This window comes from Eretmochelys imbricata, chromosome 9 (assembly GCF_965152235.1).
Source record: "Eretmochelys imbricata isolate rEreImb1 chromosome 9, rEreImb1.hap1, whole genome shotgun sequence".
Lineage (NCBI taxonomy): Eukaryota > Metazoa > Chordata > Testudines > Cheloniidae > Eretmochelys > Eretmochelys imbricata.
This window is the reverse complement of record NC_135580.1, coordinates 2,494,218-2,515,608: the sequence shown is the minus strand read 5'-3', so window position 1 is coordinate 2,515,608 and position 21,391 is coordinate 2,494,218. Positions and strand designations below refer to the sequence as shown.

Here is a 21,391-nt window from a genome sequence, read left to right as displayed (position 1 = left end):
TCTTTGCTCTGTGTCCTTCTGTAAAGGTGACCGTTTCTCACTCTCCTCTGTTGAATATGAGTCAAGAGTGTGCCCTGGTTGCCAAAAAGGCAAATGGCATTTTGGGCTGTGTAAGTAGGAGCATTGCCAAGCAGATCGAGGGACTTGATCGTTCCCCTCTATTCGGCATTGGTGAGGCCTCATCTGGAGTACTGTGTCCAGTTTTGGGCCCCACACTACAAGAAGGATGTGGAAAAATTGGAAAGAGTCCAGCGGAGGCAACAAAAATGACTGGGGGGCTGGAGCACATGACTTTTGAGGAGAGGCTGAGGGAACTGGGATTGTTTAGTCTGCAGAAGAGAAGAATGAGGGGGGATTTGATAGCTGCTTTCAACTACCCGAAAGGGGGTTCCAAAGAGGATGGATCTAGAGTGTTTCTCCGTAGTAGCAGATGACAGAACAAGGAGTAATGGTCTCAAGTTGCAGTGGGGGAGGTTTAGGTTGGATATTAGGAAAACCATTTGCGCTAGGAGGGCGGTGAAGCACTGGAATGGGTTACCTAGGGAGGTGGTGGAATCTCCTTCCTGAGAGGTTTTTAAGGTCAGGCTTAAAAAAAGCCCCGGCTGGGATGATTTAGTTGGGGATTGGTCCTGCTTGAGCAGGGAGTTGGACTAGATGACCTCCTGAGGTCCCTTCCAAGCCTGATATTCTATGATTCTGTGATTCCATGAAGAGGAATCCGTGACTCCTGATCTTTCAAAACTTTATATCAAGACGGTCTAAAGGGACCGTCTGCAGCGGGCAGCAGGAGCCTTCCTGAGGTTTGGGTGTTACATCTGGACAACTTGCGCCGAGAGAAAAACAATCCGGAAATGCATGTTACTATTTCACATAGTAATTATTTGCAGAGAATGAGTCAATTTCATTGCTAATTTCTCCCTTACAAGTGTCCTAGGAAATCACGTGGTACTTTTCCTTCCGTTTCCCATTAGGTCAATGAGGTGCTAATGACCCTTCCTGTCAGCGCAGCTGGTGGGTCAATCAGAGTGAGCAGGAGCGGACGATACGTTACCCTAGAGACAGATTTCAGACTGAGGGTTTCTATGACACCGATCACTCGGTGGAAGTGAAGGTGCCCACCACCTATTTCAACAGGACCTGTGGCATGTGCGGTAACTTTAACGGTCGGAGACAGGATGACTATATGATGCCCGATGGGCAGCAAGCCAAGAACTCTAATGAGCTGGGAAACAGCTGGCGTGTCATGGACGACGATCCCTCTTGCGGTGGCATCCCACCACCAGACCCCTGCCCTGCAGACCGGGAGAACCTCTACAGAACAGACAGATTCTGTGGCATGATAACCCAGAGGCCTGGCCCCTTTGCCGTCTGCCACTCCGTGATCAATCCTGAGAGCATCTTTGAGAGCTGCGTCTATGACCTCTGTGCGCTGAATGGGAGTGAGGAGCTCCTGTGTAGCGCTCTGGCGACCTACGCGGATGCGTGTCAGGAAGCCGGGGTGACGCTCCCCCCCTGGAGAAATGCCACCTTCTGCGGTGAGTAGCAAATCTGGAGCATCCAGTCCTTGTTCAGCAAACAAATTTGTTCTTTATTGACCTTACGTGGTTGTGAAGAACCCTTGTCACTACGTCTGTCTCCCTGTGGGGCGTGTTTCCAAGGGGGCTTTGTCGATCTTAATTCTCTTCCCCTCGTTACCCTTTCAGCTCCCACCTGCTCTGCTCCCAACAGCCACTACGAGCCTTGTATGACTGCCTGCCCTGCCACATGTCTGGACCGCCTCGCCCCCGAGAACTGCAGCAAGCCCTGTGTCGAGGGCTGCGCGTGTAATTCTGGATTCGTGCTCAGCGGAAGCGCCTGTGTGCCAGAAGCCAAGTGTGGCTGTGTGTTCCAGGACATATACTACAGTGTGAGTGAAACCACGGACCTCAGCGCCCTGGGTGGGGAACTGATCTGCCAGCAATCACCCTCTTTAATGGCATCCGTTCATGCATTTCTTGTGTGTGTCTCCCGGCAGGAAGGAGAGCGCGTTGTGACGGAGAACTGCACGAGCCGTTGTGAGTGTCTGGAAATGGCATCATGACGTGCAGTGAGCTGTCTTGTGGTCCAGATGAGATCTGCAAGATTCAAAATGGCCTGCGGGATGTTATCCCGCCGGCAGCGCGACGTGCCACATCTACGGTGACCCACATTACACCACCTTTGATGGGAAACTTCACCACTTCCAGGGTGCCTGCAACTACACCGTGGTGGAGGACCTGCGATAACTCCTCTGGCAGTTTTAGGGTTACCACCCGAAATGAACACCGGGGCAGCCCCAGCTGGACAGCCATTAACTCCGTCGCTCTCACCCTGGATGGCGTCCACATTGCCCTCAGGAAGAACAGGATGGTCTACGTAAGCGCCTATCTCATCTTCATCCGGAATGTATTCCGTTGTGTGCTTTTTATGTCATGTGAATCTGCTTTAACTAGCCTATAGTCCTTCTTAAACTCTCAATGCGTTACAAGAAATAGGCCCCTTGAGATCTTGGAATCCATGTCAGCAAATACTGTCTAGTGACTTGAATTAAGAACAAGAGTCCTCATTACTTGGGTGAGCTTGGGTGACCCGCTTACCCTCTCTGTTTCTCAGTGCACCTGTCTGTACAGTCCGCATCAAAATTCATTCTCGCCTCCCAGTGATTAGTGAAGTTAAGCGATTGGAGATTTATAGTGCCTGAGAATAATGACTTTCTTTCCAAGCCATTCATAACTAGAGAAGGTGTAAAAGAGCATGTGTTGGGAGTAAACATTTTAAAATCAGCCGGCCGTGATCACTTGCACCCAAGAGTTCTCGAATGGCTGGGGGAGATCTCTGGCCCACTGAGGTTGATTTTTAATAAATCTCGGACTACCAGGGACCTCCCAGAAGACTGGAAGAGTGAGAAAGTTGTGTCAAGAGTTAAAAATGACAAGTGGTGTGACCCTGGTAATGATGTGGAGAATCGTCGTCCTTTGGGGCTACATCTATTGGGGTTCTGCGGGGATCAGTTCTAAAACGGGCACTAATCAGTATTTCTATCAATGATTTGAAAGCAAATATAAGTTGATAGCTGTGATTCAAATGGTGGATGACACAAAGACTGAGGACGTACTAAAATAATGATGAGGACAGGGCAGTCATACAGAGCCGTCTGGATCCTGGTAAGCGGGGCCCACTCAGAGACAATGTAGTTTTGGGTACACGCACACAGGGAAGTAGTGAGTTGAAGCCGGCAGGTGATTTTACCTGTGCGTGCGGCATTCTTGAGGCTGATAACAGAGTACTGCGGACACCAGTTCCGGTGCTCACCTTTTAAAAAGACTTTACCGAAAGGGGAGAGGGTGCGAGAAGAGCCCCGAAAATGCAAGGGGGCTTGCGTGGTTTGGATGTGGCAAATTTTTCCATAAATTCCAGTGCTTTTTAAAAGCCAAGAAGTGTTCTACAGATGGTTTTTGTTTACACTTTACAAATGCCATGTCTGGAAAAGTCTGTGCCCCAGAATATTTTTCTTCATTCTGCACTATATGCAAGATATGAAAAAGCAAGGGTCTTTGGGAACATGACAGTGCAGAACATACACTTTTCCTTCTGTCCTTCTTTCCCATTCAGATTAATGGTGCCCTGGCCTCTCCCCCTAAAACTCCTCTCCCTGGAGTGACCGTTTCACTCATCGGACGCTACGTACAAATTACTACCACCCTGGGCGTCCAGCTGCAGTTCAATGGGGACCACGAGCTCTTTGTAAGAGTGACTGAGAAGTACAAAGGGCGGCTGTGCGGATTGTGCGGGACGTACACGGGGACCCAGCAGGACGACTTCACAAGACCTGATGGGGTCGTGGTGGCAGACGCCAATGAATTTGGAGCCAGCTGGAGGGTGCCTGACGATGAGTGGCCGTGAGTCATTGTTGATTAACAGTCCCTAGGTAGACAGCGCACTGGAAAGTGAGACTGTTGATCTAGGTTCAGTCTGGCATTAGCAAGACTAAATGCACACGTTGGCATTACCAATTATGTTACCTATTTATACGCAGAAGCGACTTCTAGATGGGTTGTCTCCTGGACCCAGTGCAAAGGAAATGTTATTTCCATCCTGACTCCACTCAGGTTATTCCGCTTTTCCCCTGCGAGAGGACGTCCTGTTTTCCTTTTCTCCTGCGAATGAGAGTAGCAATATTGATTCTGACAGAGGGCTTGTCCCCATGAAGAATTACTTTGCACAAGCCAGGGTGTGAGTCTACCCTGCACTAATCTGCCACGGGCTGACGGTCCTATTTCAAAGAGGACTAGATCAAGTCTCCGGACCAAACTGTCCCCTCCGGGCAGAGCGAGCACTCGAGCCGACCTGCTCCTGTTGCTCGGGCCGGTGTAGGTGGGAGCAGCCCCTCCCGCAGCAGAACCTGCCAGGGACGCGGCTCTGCATTACATGGCAGCCTGTCTGCACAGGGCCCGAGTCCCTAACATCACCGCTTGGGCCCTACGCACTCCCTGCAGCAGCACCCCCACCCTGCAAGACTGGGCCCCTGGGTGGCAGCAGGGCAGCTGTGCTGCCCATCCCCAGGAATCTCTCTCTCCTTAGCTCCTGGTACTTCAGCAGTGTTGCTCTCCAGGGCAGCGAGTGGCTCATGTCCTCGTTCCCTTTCCTACCTGTTTGTCTCCTGGAGCTACACAATGTCTTTTAAGGGAGGTCATGGATGCCGGATAGTCTGTGTAGCAAGGAGACATTTCATCCAAAGTCAAATTTCAAACCTTTTCCGTGCATAAACTAAGAGAAGCCAAACCCCAGGTGCAAAGAGAATACAAAGGGCCTCAATACTCCCCCGGAAGGCGCCCAACTTTTAGAGAGAAATAGGAAGGTATGGCCCATTTTAAAAGAGACCCTGAACTGCGGAATCACTAACAGGGCTTCTCCATCCTCTTGTTCTGAAAGGCAATGGGACACATCCTCAGCCTCAAGCAGTGGTCCCCAAACGTTTTTGTCCATGCCTCCCCTTTTCCTGGTCCATGACTCCCCGGGAGCAACGGTTGGGAGCGGGGCTGGTGCTGCAGCTGGAGCCTCGGCTGGGAGTGGGGCCGGCAGGTGGATGCCTGAAGCCAGGGGCCGCGGCCAGGAGCGGAGCTGGGATCCAGTGTGCGAGGTCGGGGCCGGACCTGCAGCTGGGGCCGGGGAGCAGGGCTGGAGTAGCTGGGGCCGGAGCAGGACTGGGTGGCGCTACTTCCCCGCGCCCCATGGGGGCTGGTCTGGGCCTCCCTGGGCCTCCTCAAAGGTTCCTGTGCGCCCCCCTCGGGGAGCAAGACCCACAGCCTGAGGACCACTGGCCTAAAGAATAACAGACTCGAAAGTGAATAAAGGTCTCAGGATTTCAAACTCCGCATGTAATAACGTGCCCTTTACTTTGTATTCATGTTGGTGGATGATTTGCAGTCCTTGGAGAGGTGCCTCAGGTTGGATTTGAGCATTTCTGGCAACGGACGCATATTTACTCTCAATTTTTAAAGAGAATTGTCTACTTTCAGATCCCCAGGCCTGCGTAAGCTTGTGTTCCTTTGTGTTCTCTAGGTGTGATACAACGATCCTGCCACCGGTAACGTGCACTCCCTCCGAGCAGCTGGCAGCTGAGGAGCGGTGTGGAATCCTAACGCACCGCGACGGCCCATTCGCACCCTGCCGTTCTGCGGTGCCACCCCACCTGTACCTTGAGAGCTGTGTCTACGACCAGTGTGCCACAGGAGGAAGCTCTGAGCAGCTCTGCAATGATCTGGAATCGTATGCGGCAGCCTGTGCAGAGGCAGGAGTCTCTCTTGGGGAATGGACGGCGGACACTATCTGCGGTAAATTTCAGCCGGTATCAGTAGATGCCTATGTGCCAAATTGTACACCCACGGCATTTGTGGGGAGGAGCATTTAGTCACTGTTCCTACAGTGCAATCACAAAGCGGGAGTTGCATGGTAGAAGGTGCCATCTTATTTGTGCAGATAAGAACATCTCTAATAGCAGTACACTGGCTGTAGCCACAGGGGAGCAAGAAAAGCCCTTGACCAGTGTTTTTCCAAAGTTTCCTCTCTGACCGCAGCTTTCTTCGGAGTGCTGCTTTTCCTGGCATGTTTGTACTGGCATGTTAGCCATAACTCCTTCCACTTGGCAAATGCTATATTTTAAAATGTCTGTAGTCTGAGGGAGAAAGTCATTCGCTACCGCAGACGTGACAGGTGCGTAGGAAGTTCCTGCTCCGGGAGCTAGCGTTGGGAGACAGGGAGAAGCCTCCTTTGGGATCGTCACAGGAAATATCACCTCTCTCCTGTTCCTTTTCCAATTCCTCCAGCTCCTTGTAACATGTCCTGTTCGTTTGACACTGACTTCTGTGACTGGACACAGTCAGTCTCTGACAGCTTGGACTGGAAACGCCACCGGGGGCCAACCTCCTCGCCAAACACGGGACCCTCGTACGACCACACGACAGGAGGTAGGGACTGCAGCCTCCACCTAGCTCTCTTGCGTAATGACGTGGTTAGTAGGAAAGGAATTCAGGAGCAGGCTGGAAGGGCCTTTGGGTCAAATACAGAGTCCAGGCCTCTCGGGGCAGATCCAGAGCCCACGGAGGTCAAGGAGAAGACTCCCATTAAGATCAACAAGCCTTGGATTACTAGAGGATGAATGGTATCCAGGGTGAAAATATTATATCACAAAAAATCAGTGACTTTCCTCATTGGAAGAGACCGGATATCTTATTTAGCCGAAACCGGCTCTTGCAACCACAACAAAACATCTCCCTGTGGCCTGCAAAGCAACAAACCTAGATGACTGGATAAATAAATGGAAAGGAAGGAGCTGAGAGCACTGTTTGGAGTCTCTCCTGGAATTGTGTGTGCTTCCCGTAGAAACACTGGCAACAGAATTCTATATCACTTGTGTTCCATTAAGGATCGAATGTCGGCTGTGATGTTTATGCTCTTAGGAGTGTTGTCATTGTTTGTCATGTCCTACAGCTTGTACATTCCTTCGTAACACTCTGTTTGTTTCAGATGGTTACTTCATCTACTTGCAAGCGAGCGAGGCCAGCTCTGGAGCTGTGGCTCACTTGCAGAGTCCTGTGTGCAGTGCCAATGGACCCCATTGTTTCCGCTTCTGGTATCACATGTACGGAGTGGCTCGCACAATGGCACTGAGAGTTTATGTCGCTGAGGGTGCAGCACCACGTCTGGTCTGGTCAGAGACAGGAAATAAGGGCGATAGGTGGAACTTGGCAGAAGTCACTGTGTATAGCGGAGGAAATATGCAGGTAGGTGAAATCATTTGCCTTGACTCTTACGATGATAGGGCTTTAATGAAGAACAAATGGGTATGAAAGAAACTAACTCTGGCAACTTCCCCTTCCCCTAGATCCTCCTGGAGGGACAGCGGGGTGAAGATTTCCGCAGTGACGTAGCAGTGGATGATGTATCTCTAATAAACGGATATTGCCCAGGTACAGCGCATCATGTCAGAGTTTCTGTTTTTATGGACAGGGCTACTTGGTGATCATGGTCAGTGTTTCCTTTGTTTGGAACAAGAACATGTGAATTACAGAACATCTCTATGACATTGTCTCCTTGTAGGAGATGTACCTCCAACAACTGTGAGCACCACATCAACCACCTCTACCCCTTCTGTAGGGACAACCACACCACCTCCGTCGCCAAGTTCAGGTGAATTTCTCTGATATAAATGACTCCTTAAAGATCTGCAATTAATTGGCATGTCACGCCGATCGTCAGGTTCTGCACAGCTCTTCTGCTCTTACTCCGTGTGAATGGGAGGGCAGAATACGTCCCAAAGCTTAGAAAGGATCCAGGCGACTAGCAGTGTTGTTGTAGCCATCTCGATCCGAGGAAATTAGAGAGACAAGGTGGATGAGGTCATATCTTGTATTAGACCAGCGTGTGTTGGAAAGAGAGCCAAGCATTTGAGCTGCCACCTTGACATTTGCAGGAACATTCTGAGTGAGTTTCCCATACCTGAAGAAGAGCTCTGTGTAAGCTTGACACCTTGTCTCTCTCACCAACGGAAGTTGGCCCAATAAAAGAGATCACCTCCCCCACCTTGTCTCTTTGGTGAAGAGGCTAATTCCTATCAGGAAACCCGGGAAGCAGGTGCAGTAGGAAGTATTCTAAGCGTGATGGGTGGCGGCCGGTGAGCAGCTCAGGCCTGGAACGAATGTTTCCAAACCAGGTTGTCCGACTCTAACAGGACCAGAAGCCATTGTGGAAGTGATTGAAGTAAAGCTGTGATTTATTGTGCTTTGCCCCCCAGAGTCTTGTGTGGTAGCAGGGGACCCTCACTACTATACCTTTGATAAACAAACCCATCATTTCATGGGGACCTGCGCCTACACCCTGTCCAAACTGTGTGATGGGAACAGCACGCTGCCCTACTTCAATGTGGAAGCAGCGAATGAGCGCAGAGGAGGCAACACACGCGTGTCCTATGTTCAATATGTGGATGTTGATGTTCGTGACCTCAGGATAACACTAGAGAAGGGGGGAGTCGTGAAGGTAGGTGCAGGGACGGGGGCTGAGTGGCTTGTTGAGAAGGACCGTGGAAGATCATTTATTTACGTGCAGGGCTTGCCTTCTTCATGTCTAGGTAAATGGAAAGGGAGAGATTATCATCCCCTTTGCACCATCGCCGGGTGTGCAAATCTCCTCCAGTGGGCTTTACGTCATGGTCAGCACAGACTTTGGGTTGACCGTGAAGTTTGATGGGAACCATCGAGTGGAAGTGACCCTTCCGAGCTCCTTTAAAGAGAAGGTTTGTGGGATGTGTGGGAACTACAACGGGAACGCAGCGGACGACTTTCTGAATCCAGATGGGGTGCTGGAGCCAGACTCTACCAGCCTTGGCAACAGCTGGCAGGTCTCCAACCACAGCAGGTTCGTAGCTCTCAGGGCAGATCTGGAATTGTCTGAGAAATATCAAATGTCAAGGGAAAGCCACGCAACAAACCAAGGGCTTCTCTCTTTTCTCTCAGTTGTCCTCCAGGAACAGGCCATGACCCAGTCTGCGACGAGAGTGATAAGCAAATCATTGCCAGCAGTGCTTTCTGTGGTCTCCTGACAGATGTGAACGGCCCATTTAAAAAGTGCCACGGGGTGCTAGATCCTACCATTTACTTCAGCAGCTGCGTTTACGACCAGTGTGAATTGCAAATGGATCCCGACTCCCTCTGCAAGAGTCTGCAGTCTTATGCAGATGCCTGTCGGTCAAGGGGAGCTGAGATAGATGCCTGGAGGAATGCTACCTTCTGCCGTAAGTACAAGCAAACGAGAGATTTTCCACTGCGAGTTTCGTGCGCGTGTTTGGAATGGCTTTCATAGCTCAAGAAAAGAAATTGTTTGGAACCAGGACAACGTGAAAGCATTGCACGGGCTGACGCATTGTTTTAGGTTTCATTGTGCATCGTGCTCTTCTGCAGTTGCAGTAGAACCTTGGGAGTTTCCATTTCCGAGAAACTAACCTGGCATCAATTGGTGCAGCTGATACCATAACTAAGTAGAACTGAAGCTGGCGTATCATCGCACTGCGTATGAAATAATTACCTGTGAACAGGTAGCAAAGAGAATTGATTAGTGTAATACTTTCTGATCTATGACAGAGCTTTTGTTTTCTCCAGCCATTGACTGTCCACGCAACAGTCACTATGAAGCATGCACGGCAGCCTGCCCTGCTACCTGTGTCAACCCGATGGCTCCTGCCAGCTGCAGCCTGCCGTGTGTGGAAGGATGCGTGTGCGACAGTGGCTATCTTCTCTACAACGACGGCTGTGTCCCCAGCAGTCAGTGCGGGTGTTGGCACAATGGCAAACACTACCCTGTTGGCTCTGAATTCTGGACCGATGACACCTGCTCCTCTAAATGCAGATGTCCCTCTCAGGGGAGCAAAGTAACGTGCTCGAACGCAGCCTGCCCAGCCGATCATTACTGTGGGGTTCAGAACGGAAAACCTGGCTGCTACCCTGAGACTTACGGGATCTGCCGCGTCCACAACGACCCTCATTACAACACGTTTGACAGAGAGACTCACCACTTCATGGGGATCTGCACCTACACGCTGGCCAAAGTGTGCGCCAACTCCAGCTCTCTGCCTTATTTCAACGTAGAAGCCAAGAACGAGCATCGAGGGAAGCCCACGGTGTCCTACGTGCAGAAAGTCCTGGTGGAGGTTTATGGACAACACATAGAAATTCTCAGAAACCGTCCGAGCCAAGTGCTGGTAAGGAGCATTTCCTCAGTAGGTGGATTCCAGATGGGGAGTGAGCTTTGCTCTGTGTCCTTCTGTAAAGGTGACCGTTTCTCACTCTCCTCTGTTGAATATGAGTCAAGAGTGTGCCCTGGTTGCCAAAAAGGCAAATGGCATTTTGGGCTGTGTAAGTAGGAGCATTGCCAGCAGATCGAGGGACTTGATCGTTCCCCTCTATTCGGCATTGGTGAGGCCTCATCTGGAGTACTGTGTCCAGTTTTGGGCCCCACACTACAAGAAGGATGTGGAAAAATTGGAAAGAGTCCAGCGGAGGGCAACAAAAATGACTGGGGGGCTGGAGCACATGACTTTTGAGGAGAGGCTGAGGGAACTGGGATTGTTTAGTCTGCAGAAGAGAAGAATGAGGGGGGATTTGATAGCTGCTTTCAACTACCCGAAAGGGGGTTCCAAAGAGGATGGATCTAGAGTGTTCTCCGTAGTAGCAGATGACAGAACAAGGAGTAATGGTCTCAAGTTGCAGTGGGGGAGGTTTAGGTTGGATATTAGGAAAACCATTTGCGCTAGGAGGGCGGTGAAGCACTGGAATGGGTTACCTAGGGAGGTGGTGGAATCTCCTTCCTGAGAGGTTTTTAAGGTCAGGCTTAAAAAAAGCCCCGGCTGGGATGATTTAGTTGGGGATTGGTCCTGCTTTGAGCAGGGAGTTGGACTAGATGACCTCCTGAGGTCCCTTCCAAGCCTGATATTCTATGATTCTGTGATTCCATGAAGAGGAATCCGTGACTCCTGATCTTTCAAACTTTATATCAAGACGGTCTAAAGGGACCGTCTGCAGCGGGCAGCAGGAGCCTTCCTGAGGTTTGGGTGTTACATCTGGACAACTTGCGCCGAGAGAAAAACAATCCGGAAATGCATGTTACTATTTCACATAGTAATTATTTGCAGAGAATGAGTCAATTTCATTGCTAATTTCTCCCTTACAAGTGTCCTAGGAAATCACGTGGTACTTTTCCTTCCGTTTCCCATTAGGTCAATGAGGTGCTAATGACCCTTCCTGTCAGCGCAGCTGGTGGGTCAATCAGAGTGAGCAGGAGCGGACGATACGTTACCCTAGAGACAGATTTCAGACTGAGGGTTTCCTATGACACCGATCACTCGGTGGAAGTGAAGGTGCCCACCACCTATTTCAACAGGACCTGTGGCATGTGCGGTAACTTTAACGGTCGGAGACAGGATGACTATATGATGCCCGATGGGCAGCAAGCCAAGAACTCTAATGAGCTGGGAAACAGCTGGCGTGTCATGGACGACGATCCCTCTTGCGGTGGCATCCCACCACCAGACCCCTGCCCTGCAGACCGGGAGAACCTCTACAGAACAGACAGATTCTGTGGCATGATAACCCAGAGGCCTGGCCCCTTTGCCGTCTGCCACTCCGTGATCAATCCTGAGAGCATCTTTGAGAGCTGCGTCTATGACCTCTGTGCGCTGAATGGGAGTGAGGAGCTCCTGTGTAGCGCTCTGGCGACCTACGCGGATGCGTGTCAGGAAGCCGGGGTGACGCTCCCCCCCTGGAGAAATGCCACCTTCTGCGGTGAGTAGCAAATCTGGAGCATCCAGTCCTTGTTCAGCAAACAAATTTGTTCTTTATTGACCTTACGTGGTTGTGAAGAACCCTTGTCACTACGTCTGTCTCCCTGTGGGGCGTGTTTCCAAGGGGGCTTTGTCGATCTTAATTCTCTTCCCCTCGTTACCCTTTCAGCTCCCACCTGCTCTGCTCCCAACAGCCACTACGAGCCTTGTATGACTGCCTGCCCTGCCACATGTCTGGACCGCCTCGCCCCCGAGAACTGCAGCAAGCCCTGTGTCGAGGGCTGCGCGTGTAATTCTGGATTCGTGCTCAGCGGAAGCGCCTGTGTGCCAGAAGCCAAGTGTGGCTGTGTGTTCCAGGACATATACTACAGTGTGAGTGAAACCACGGACCTCAGCGCCCTGGGTGGGGAACTGATCTGCCAGCATCACCCTCTTTAATGGCATCCGTTCATGCATTTCTTGTGTGTGTCTCCCGGCAGGAAGGAGAGCGCGTTGTGACGGAGAACTGCACGAGCCGTTGTGAGTGTCTTGGAAATGGCATCATGACGTGCAGTGAGCTGTCTTGTGGTCCAGATGAGATCTGCAAGATTCAAAATGGCCTGCGGGGATGTTATCCCGCCGGCAGCGCGACGTGCCACATCTACGGTGACCCACATTACACCACCTTTGATGGGAAACTTCACCACTTCCAGGGTGCCTGCAACTACACCGTGGTGGAGACCTGCGATAACTCCTCTGGCAGTTTTAGGGTTACCACCCGAAATGAACACCGGGGCAGCCCCAGCTGGACAGCCATTAACTCCGTCGCTCTCACCCTGGATGGCGTCCACATTGCCCTCAGGAAGAACAGGATGGTCTACGTAAGCGCCTATCTCATCTTCATCCGGAATGTATTCCGTTGTGTGCTTTTTATGTCATGTGAATCTGCTTTAACTAGCCTATAGTCCTTCTTAAACTCTCAATGCGTTACAAGAAATAGGCCCCTTGAGATCTTGGAATCCATGTCAGCAAATACTGTCTAGTGACTTGAATTAAGAACAAGAGTCCTCATTACTTGGGTGAGCTTGGGTGACCCGCTTACCCTCTCTGTTTCTCAGTGCACCTGTCTGTACAGTCCGCATCAAAATTCATTCTCGCCTCCCAGTGATTAGTGAAGTTAAGCGATTGGAGATTTATAGTGCCTGAGAATAATGACTTTCTTTCCAAGCCATTCATAACTAGAGAAGGTGTAAAAGAGCATGTGTTGGGAGTAAACATTTTAAAATCAGCCGGCCGTGATCACTTGCACCCAAGAGTTCTCGAATGGCTGGGGGAGATCTCTGGCCCACTGAGGTTGATTTTTAATAAATCTCGGACTACCAGGGACCTCCCAGAAGACTGGAAGAGTGAGAAAGTTGTGTCAAGAGTTAAAAATGACAAGTGGTGTGACCCTAGTAATGATGTGGAGAATCGTCGTCCTTTGGGGCTACATCTATTGGGGTTCTGCGGGGATCAGTTCTAAAACGGGCACTAATCAGTATTTCTATCAATGATTTGAAAGCAAATATAAGTTGATAGCTGTGATTCAAATGGTGGATGACACAAAGACTGAGGACGTACTAAAATAATGATGAGGACAGGGCAGTCATACAGAGCCGTCTGGATCCTGGTAAGCGGGGCCCACTCAGAGACAATGTAGTTTTGGGTACACGCACACAGGGAAGTAGTGAGTTGAAGCCGGCAGGTGATTTTACCTGTGCGTGCGGCATTCTTGAGGCTGATAACAGAGTACTGCGGACACCAGTTCCGGTGCTCACCTTTTAAAAAGACTTTACCGAAAGGGGAGAGGGTGCGAGAAGAGCCCCGAAAATGCAAGGGGGCTTGCGTGGTTTGGATGTGGCAAATTTTTCCATAAATTCCAGTGCTTTTTAAAAGCCAAGAAGTGTTCTACAGATGGTTTTTGTTTACACTTTACAAATGCCATGTCTGGAAAAGTCTGTGCCCCAGAATATTTTTCTTCATTCTGCACTATATGCAAGATATGAAAAAGCAAGGGTCTTTGGGAACATGACAGTGCAGAACATACACTTTTCCTTCTGTCCTTCTTTCCCATTCAGATTAATGGTGCCCTGGCCTCTCCCCCTAAAACTCCTCTCCCTGGAGTGACCGTTTCACTCATCGGACGCTACGTACAAATTACTACCACCCTGGGCGTCCAGCTGCAGTTCAATGGGGACCACGAGCTCTTTGTAAGAGTGACTGAGAAGTACAAAGGGCGGCTGTGCGGATTGTGCGGGACGTACACGGGGACCCAGCAGGACGACTTCACAAGACCTGATGGGGTCGTGGTGGCAGACGCCAATGAATTTGGAGCCAGCTGGAGGGTGCCTGACGATGAGTGGCCGTGAGTCATTGTTGATTAACAGTCCCTAGGTAGACAGCGCACTGGAAAGTGAGACTGTTGATCTAGGTTCAGTCTGGCATTAGCAAGACTAAATGCACACGTTGGCATTACCAATTATGTTACCTATTTATACGCAGAAGCGACTTCTAGATGGGTTGTCTCCTGGACCCAGTGCAAAGGAAATGTTATTTCCATCCTGACTCCACTCAGGTTATTCCGCTTTTCCCCTGCGAGAGGACGTCCTGTTTTCCTTTTCTCCTGCGAATGAGAGTAGCAATATTGATTCTGACAGAGGGCTTGTCCCCATGAAGAATTACTTTGCACAAGCCAGGGTGTGAGTCTACCCTGCACTAATCTGCCACGGGCTGACGGTCCTATTTCAAAGAGGACTAGATCAAGTCTCCGGACCAAACTGTCCCCTCCGGGCAGAGCGAGCACTCGAGCCGACCTGCTCCTGTTGCTCGGGCCGGTGTAGGTGGGAGCAGCCCCTCCCGCAGCAGAACCTGCCAGGGACGCGGCTCTGCATTACATGGCAGCCTGTCTGCACAGGGCCCGAGTCCCTAACATCACCGCTTGGGCCCTACGCACTCCCTGCAGCAGCACCCCCACCCTGCAAGACTGGGCCCCTGGGTGGCAGCAGGGCAGCTGTGCTGCCCATCCCCAGGAATCTCTCTCTCCTTAGCTCCTGGTACTTCAGCAGTGTTGCTCTCCAGGGCAGCGAGTGGCTCATGTCCTCGTTCCCTTTCCTACCTGTTTGTCTCCTGGAGCTACACAATGTCTTTTAAGGGAGGTCATGGATGCCGGATAGTCTGTGTAGCAAGGAGACATTTCATCCAAAGTCAAATTTCAAACCTTTTCCGTGCATAAACTAAGAGAAGCCAAACCCCAGGTGCAAAGAGAATACAAAGGGCCTCAATACTCCCCCGGAAGGCGCCCAACTTTTAGAGAGAAATAGGAAGGTATGGCCCATTTTAAAAGAGACCCTGAACTGCGGAATCACTAACAGGGCTTCTCCATCCTCTTGTTCTGAAAGGCAATGGGACACATCCTCAGCCTCAAGCAGTGGTCCCCAAACGTTTTTGTCCATGCCTCCCCTTTTCCTGGTCCATGACTCCCCGGGAGCAACGGTTGGGAGCGGGGCTGGTGCTGCAGCTGGAGCCTCGGCTGGGAGTGGGGCCGGCAGGTGGATGCCTGAAGCCAGGGGCCGCGGCCAGGAGCGGAGCTGGGATCCAGTGTGCGAGGTCGGGGCCGGACCTGCAGCTGGGGCCGGGGAGCAGGGCTGGAGTAGCTGGGGCCGGAGCAGGACTGGGTGGCGCTACTTCCCCGCGCCCCATGGGGGCTGGTCTGGGCCTCCCTGGGCCTCCTCAAAGGTTCCTGTGCGCCCCCCTCGGGGAGCAAGACCCACAGCCTGAGGACCACTGGCCTAAAGAATAACAGACTCGAAAGTGAATAAAGGTCTCAGGATTTCAAACTCCGCATGTAATAACGTGCCCTTTACTTTGTATTCATGTTGGTGGATGATTTGCAGTCCTTGGAGAGGTGCCTCAGGTTGGATTTGAGCATTTCTGGCAACGGACGCATATTTACTCTCAATTTTTAAAGAGAATTGTCTACTTTCAGATCCCCAGGCCTGCGTAAGCTTGTGTTCCTTTGTGTTCTCTAGGTGTGATACAACGATCCTGCCACCGGTAACGTGCACTCCCTCCGAGCAGCTGGCAGCTGAGGAGCGGTGTGGAATCCTAACGCACCGCGACGGCCCATTCGCACCCTGCCGTTCTGCGGTGCCACCCCACCTGTACCTTGAGAGCTGTGTCTACGACCAGTGTGCCACAGGAGGAAGCTCTGAGCAGCTCTGCAATGATCTGGAATCGTATGCGGCAGCCTGTGCAGAGGCAGGAGTCTCTCTTGGGGAATGGACGGCGGACACTATCTGCGGTAAATTTCAGCCGGTATCAGTAGATGCCTATGTGCCAAATTGTACACCCACGGCATTTGTGGGGAGGAGCATTTAGTCACTGTTCCTACAGTGCAATCACAAAGCGGGAGTTGCATGGTAGAAGGTGCCATCTTATTTGTGCAGATAAGAACATCTCTAATAGCAGTACACTGGCTGTAGCCACAGGGGAGCAAGAAAAGCCCTTGACCAGTGTTTTTCCAAAGTTTCCTCTCTGACCGCAGCTTTCTTCGGAGTGCTGCTTTTCCTGGCATGTTTGTACTGGCATGTTAGCCATAACTCCTTCCACTTGGCAAATGCTATATTTTAAAATGTCTGTAGTCTGAGGGAGAAAGTCATTCGCTACCGCAGACGTGACAGGTGCGTAGGAAGTTCCTGCTCCGGGAGCTAGCGTTGGGAGACAGGGAGAAGCCTCCTTTGGGATCGTCACAGGAAATATCACCTCTCTCCTGTTCCTTTTCCAATTCCTCCAGCTCCTTGTAACATGTCCTGTTCGTTTGACACTGACTTCTGTGACTGGACACAGTCAGTCTCTGACAGCTTGGACTGGAAACGCCACCGGGGGCCAACCTCCTCGCCAAACACGGGACCCTCGTACGACCACACGACAGGAGGTAGGGACTGCAGCCTCCACCTAGCTCTCTTGCGTAATGACGTGGTTAGTAGGAAAGGAATTCAGGAGCAGGCTGGAAGGGCCTTTGGGTCAAATACAGAGTCCAGGCCTCTCGGGGCAGATCCAGAGCCCACGGAGGTCAAGGAGAAGACTCCCATTAAGATCAACAAGCCTTGGATTACTAGAGGATGAATGGTATCCAGGGTGAAAATATTATATCACAAAAAATCAGTGACTTTCCTCATTGGAAGAGACCGGATATCTTATTTAGCCGAAACCGGCTCTTGCAACCACAACAAAACATCTCCCTGTGGCCTGCAAAGCAACAAACCTAGATGACTGGATAAATAAATGGAAAGGAAGGAGCTGAGAGCACTGTTTGGAGTCTCTCCTGGAATTGTGTGTGCTTCCCGTAGAAACACTGGCAACAGAATTCTATATCACTTGTGTTCCATTAAGGATCGAATGTCGGCTGTGATGTTTATGCTCTTAGGAGTGTTATCATTGTTTGTCATGTCCTACAGCTTGTACATTCCTTCGTAACACTCTGTTTGTTTCAGATGGTTACTTCATCTACTTGCAAGCGAGCGAGGCCAGCTCTGGAGCTGTGGCTCACTTGCAGAGTCCTGTGTGCAGTGCCAATGGACCCCATTGTTTCCGCTTCTGGTATCACATGTACGGAGTGGCTCGCACAATGGCACTGAGAGTTTATGTCGCTGAGGGTGCAGCACCACGTCTGGTCTGGTCAGAGACAGGAAATAAGGGCGATAGGTGGAACTTGGCAGAAGTCACTGTGTATAGCGGAGGAAATATGCAGGTAGGTGAAATCATTTGCCTTGACTCTTACGATGATAGGGCTTTAATGAAGAACAAATGGGTATGAAAGAAACTAACTCTGGCAACTTCCCCTTCCCCTAGATCCTCCTGGAGGGACAGCGGGGTGAAGATTTCCGCAGTGACGTAGCAGTGGATGATGTATCTCTAATAAACGGATATTGCCCAGGTACAGCGCATCATGTCAGAGTTTCTGTTTTTATGGACAGGGCTACTTGGTGATCATGGTCAGTGTTTCCTTTGTTTGGAACAAGAACATGTGAATTACAGAACATCTCTATGACATTGTCTCCTTGTAGGAGATGTACCTCCAACAACTGTGAGCACCACATCAACCTCCTCTACCCCTTCTGTAGGGACAACCACACCACCTCCGTCGCCAAGTTCAGGTGAATTTCTCTGATATAAATGACTCCTTAAAGATCTGCAATTAATTGGCATGTCACGCCGATCGTCAGGTTCTGCACAGCTCTTCTGCTCTTACTCCGTGTGAATGGGAGGGCAGAATACGTCCCAAAGCTTAGAAAGGATCCAGGCGACTAGCAGTGTTGTTGTAGCCATCTCGATCCGAGGAAATTAGAGAGACAAGGTGGATGAGGTCATATCTTGTATTAGACCAGCGTGTGTTGGAAAGAGAGCCAAGCATTTGAGCTGCCACCTTGACATTTGCAGGAACATTCTGAGTGAGTTTCCCGTACCTGAAGAAGAGCTCTGTGTAAGCTTGACACCTTGTCTCTCTCACCAACGGAAGTTGGCCCAATAAAAGAGATCACCTCCCCCACCTTGTCTCTTTGGTGAAGAGGCTAATTCCTATCAGGAAACCCGGGAAGCAGGTGCAGTAGGAAGTATTCTAAGCGTGATGGGTGGCGGCCGGTGAGCAGCTCAGGCCTGGAACGAATGTTTCCAAACCAGGTTGTCCGACTCTAACAGGACCAGAAGCCATTGTGGAAGTGATTGAAGTAAAGCTGTGATTTATTGTGCTTTGCCCCCCAGAGTCTTGTGTGGTAGCAGGGGACCCTCACTACTATACCTTTGATAAACAAACCCATCATTTCATGGGGACCTGCGCCTACACCCTGTCCAAACTGTGTGATGGGAACAGCACGCTGCCCTACTTCAATGTGGAAGCAGCGAATGAGCGCAGAGGAGGCAACACACGCGTGTCCTATGTTCAATATGTGGATGTTGATGTTCGTGACCTCAGGATAACACTAGAGAAGGGGGGAGTCGTGAAGGTAGGTGCAGGGACGGGGGCTGAGTGGCTTGTTGAGAAGGACCGTGGAAGATCATTTATTTACGTGCAGGGCTTGCCTTCTTCATGTCTAGGTAAATGGAAAGGGAGAGATTATCATCCCCTTTGCACCATCGCCGGGTGTGCAAATCTCCTCCAGTGGGCTTTACGTCATGGTCAGCACAGACTTTGGGTTGACCGTGAAGTTTGATGGGAACCATCGAGTGGAAGTGACCCTTCCGAGCTCCTTTAAAGAGAAGGTTTGTGGGATGTGTGGGAACTACAACGGGAACGCAGCGGACGACTTTCTGAATCCAGATGGGGTGCTGGAGCCAGACTCTACCAGCCTTGGCAACAGCTGGCAGGTCTCCAACCACAGCAGGTTCGTAGCTCTCAGGGCAGATCTGGAATTGTCTGAGAAATATCAAATGTCAAGGGAAAGCCACGCAACAAACCAAGGGCTTCTCTCTTTTCTCTCAGTTGTCCTCCAGGAACAGGCCATGACCCAGTCTGCGACGAGAGTGATAAGCAAATCATTGCCAGCAGTGCTTTCTGTGGTCTCCTGACAGATGTGAACGGCCCATTTAAAAAGTGCCACGGGGTGCTAGATCCTACCATTTACTTCAGCAGCTGCGTTTACGACCAGTGTGAATTGCAAATGGATCCCGACTCCCTCTGCAAGAGTCTGCAGTCTTATGCAGATGCCTGTCGGTCAAGGGGAGCTGAGATAGATGCCTGGAGGAATGCTACCTTCTGCCGTAAGTACAAGCAAACGAGAGATTTTCCACTGCGAGTTTCGTGCGCGTGTTTGGAATGGCTTTCATAGCTCAAGAAAAGAAATTGTTTGGAACCAGGACAACGTGAAAGCATTGCACGGGCTGACGCATTGTTTTAGGTTTCATTGTGCATCGTGCTCTTCTGCAGTTGCAGTAGAACCTTGGGAGTTTCCATTTCCGAGAAACTAACCTGGCATCAATTGGTGCAGCTGATACCATAACTAAGTAGAACTGAAGCTGGCGTATCATCGCACTGCGTATGAAATAATTACCTGTGAACAGGTAGCAAAGAGAATTGATTAGTGTAATACTTTCTGATCTATGACAGAGCTTTTGTTTTCTCCAGCCATTGACTGTCCACGCAACAGTCACTATGAAGCATGCACGGCAGCCTGCCCTGCTACCTGTGTCAACCCGATGGCTCCTGCCAGCTGCAGCCTGCCGTGTGTGGAAGGATGCGTGTGCGACAGTGGCTATCTTCTCTACAACGACGGCTGTGTCCCCAGCAGTCAGTGCGGGTGTTGGCACAATGGCAAACACTACCCTGTTGGCTCTGAATTCTGGACCGATGACACCTGCTCCTCTAAATGCAGATGTCCCTCTCAGGGGAGCAAAGTAACGTGCTCGAACGCAGCCTGCCCAGCCGATCATTACTGTGGGGTTCAGAACGGAAAACCTGGCTGCTACCCTGAGACTTACGGGATCTGCCGCGTCCACAACGACCCTCATTACAACACGTTTGACAGAGAGACTCACCACTTCATGGGGATCTGCACCTACACGCTGGCCAAAGTGTGCGCCAACTCCAGCTCTCTGCCTTATTTCAACGTAGAAGCCAAGAACGAGCATCGAGGGAAGCCCACGGTGTCCTACGTGCAGAAAGTCCTGGTGGAGGTTTATGGACAACACATAGAAATTCTCAGAAACCGTCCGAGCCAAGTGCTGGTAAGGAGCATTTCCTCAGTAGGTGGATTCCAGATGGGGAGTGAGCTTTGCTCTGTGTCCTTCTGTAAAGGTGACCGTTTCTCACTCTCCTCTGTTGAATATGAGTCAAGAGTGTGCCCTGGTTGCCAAAAAGGCAAATGGCATTTTGGGCTGTGTAAGTAGGAGCATTGCCAGCAGATCGAGGGACTTGATCGTTCCCCTCTATTCGGCATTGGTGAGGCCTCATCTGGAGTACTGTGTCCAGTTTTGGGCCCCACACTACAAGAAGGATGTGGAAAAATTGGAAAGAGTCCAGCGGAGGGCAACAAAAATGACTGGGGGGCTGGAGCACATGACTTTTGAGGAGAGGCTGAGGGAACTGGGATTGTTTAGTCTGCAGAAGAGAAGAATGAGGGGGGATTTGATAGCTGCTTTCAACTACCCGAAAGGGGGTTCCAAAGAGGATGGATCTAGAGTGTTCTCCGTAGTAGCAGATGACAGAACAAGGAGTAATGGTCTCAAGTTGCAGTGGGGGAGGTTTAGGTTGGATATTAGGAAAACCATTTGCGCTAGGAGGGCGGTGAAGCACTGGAATGGGTTACCTAGGGAGGTGGTGGAATCTCCTTCCTGAGAGGTTTTTAAGGTCAGGCTTAAAAAAAGCCCCGGCTGGGATGATTTAGTTGGGGATTGGTCCTGCTTTGAGCAGGGAGTTGGACTAGATGACCTCCTGAGGTCCCTTCCAAGCCTGATATTCTATGATTCTGTGATTCCATGAAGAGGAATCCGTGACTCCTGATCTTTCAAACTTTATATCAAGACGGTCTAAAG

At 50.8% G+C, this 21,391-nt stretch overlaps 1 protein-coding gene across 1 annotated transcript in view; it reads left to right on the top strand.

Annotated features, from left to right (window-relative positions):
- Nucleotides 1-2,076: 2,076 nt before the first annotated feature.
- LOC144270381 (IgGFc-binding protein-like) overlaps nucleotides 2,077-21,391 on the top strand; it is a 116,314-nt gene continuing 96,999 nt past the window's right edge. The window contains exons 1-22 of the mRNA XM_077826842.1: nucleotides 2,077-2,424; nucleotides 3,631-3,917; nucleotides 5,581-5,852; nucleotides 6,345-6,485; nucleotides 7,045-7,301; nucleotides 7,403-7,487; nucleotides 8,312-8,553; nucleotides 8,645-8,931; nucleotides 9,030-9,307; nucleotides 9,672-10,270; nucleotides 11,285-11,849; nucleotides 12,018-12,220; nucleotides 12,328-12,738; nucleotides 13,945-14,231; nucleotides 15,895-16,166; nucleotides 16,659-16,799; nucleotides 17,359-17,615; nucleotides 17,717-17,801; nucleotides 18,626-18,867; nucleotides 18,959-19,245; nucleotides 19,344-19,621; nucleotides 19,986-20,584. Of these exons, the coding sequence (XP_077682968.1) occupies nucleotides 2,077-2,424; nucleotides 3,631-3,917; nucleotides 5,581-5,852; nucleotides 6,345-6,485; nucleotides 7,045-7,301; nucleotides 7,403-7,487; nucleotides 8,312-8,553; nucleotides 8,645-8,931; nucleotides 9,030-9,307; nucleotides 9,672-10,270; nucleotides 11,285-11,849; nucleotides 12,018-12,220; nucleotides 12,328-12,738; nucleotides 13,945-14,231; nucleotides 15,895-16,166; nucleotides 16,659-16,799; nucleotides 17,359-17,615; nucleotides 17,717-17,801; nucleotides 18,626-18,867; nucleotides 18,959-19,245; nucleotides 19,344-19,621; nucleotides 19,986-20,584 (6,423 nt within the window). The remainder of the gene's footprint in view (nucleotides 2,425-3,630; nucleotides 3,918-5,580; nucleotides 5,853-6,344; nucleotides 6,486-7,044; nucleotides 7,302-7,402; nucleotides 7,488-8,311; nucleotides 8,554-8,644; nucleotides 8,932-9,029; nucleotides 9,308-9,671; nucleotides 10,271-11,284; nucleotides 11,850-12,017; nucleotides 12,221-12,327; nucleotides 12,739-13,944; nucleotides 14,232-15,894; nucleotides 16,167-16,658; nucleotides 16,800-17,358; nucleotides 17,616-17,716; nucleotides 17,802-18,625; nucleotides 18,868-18,958; nucleotides 19,246-19,343; nucleotides 19,622-19,985; nucleotides 20,585-21,391) is intronic.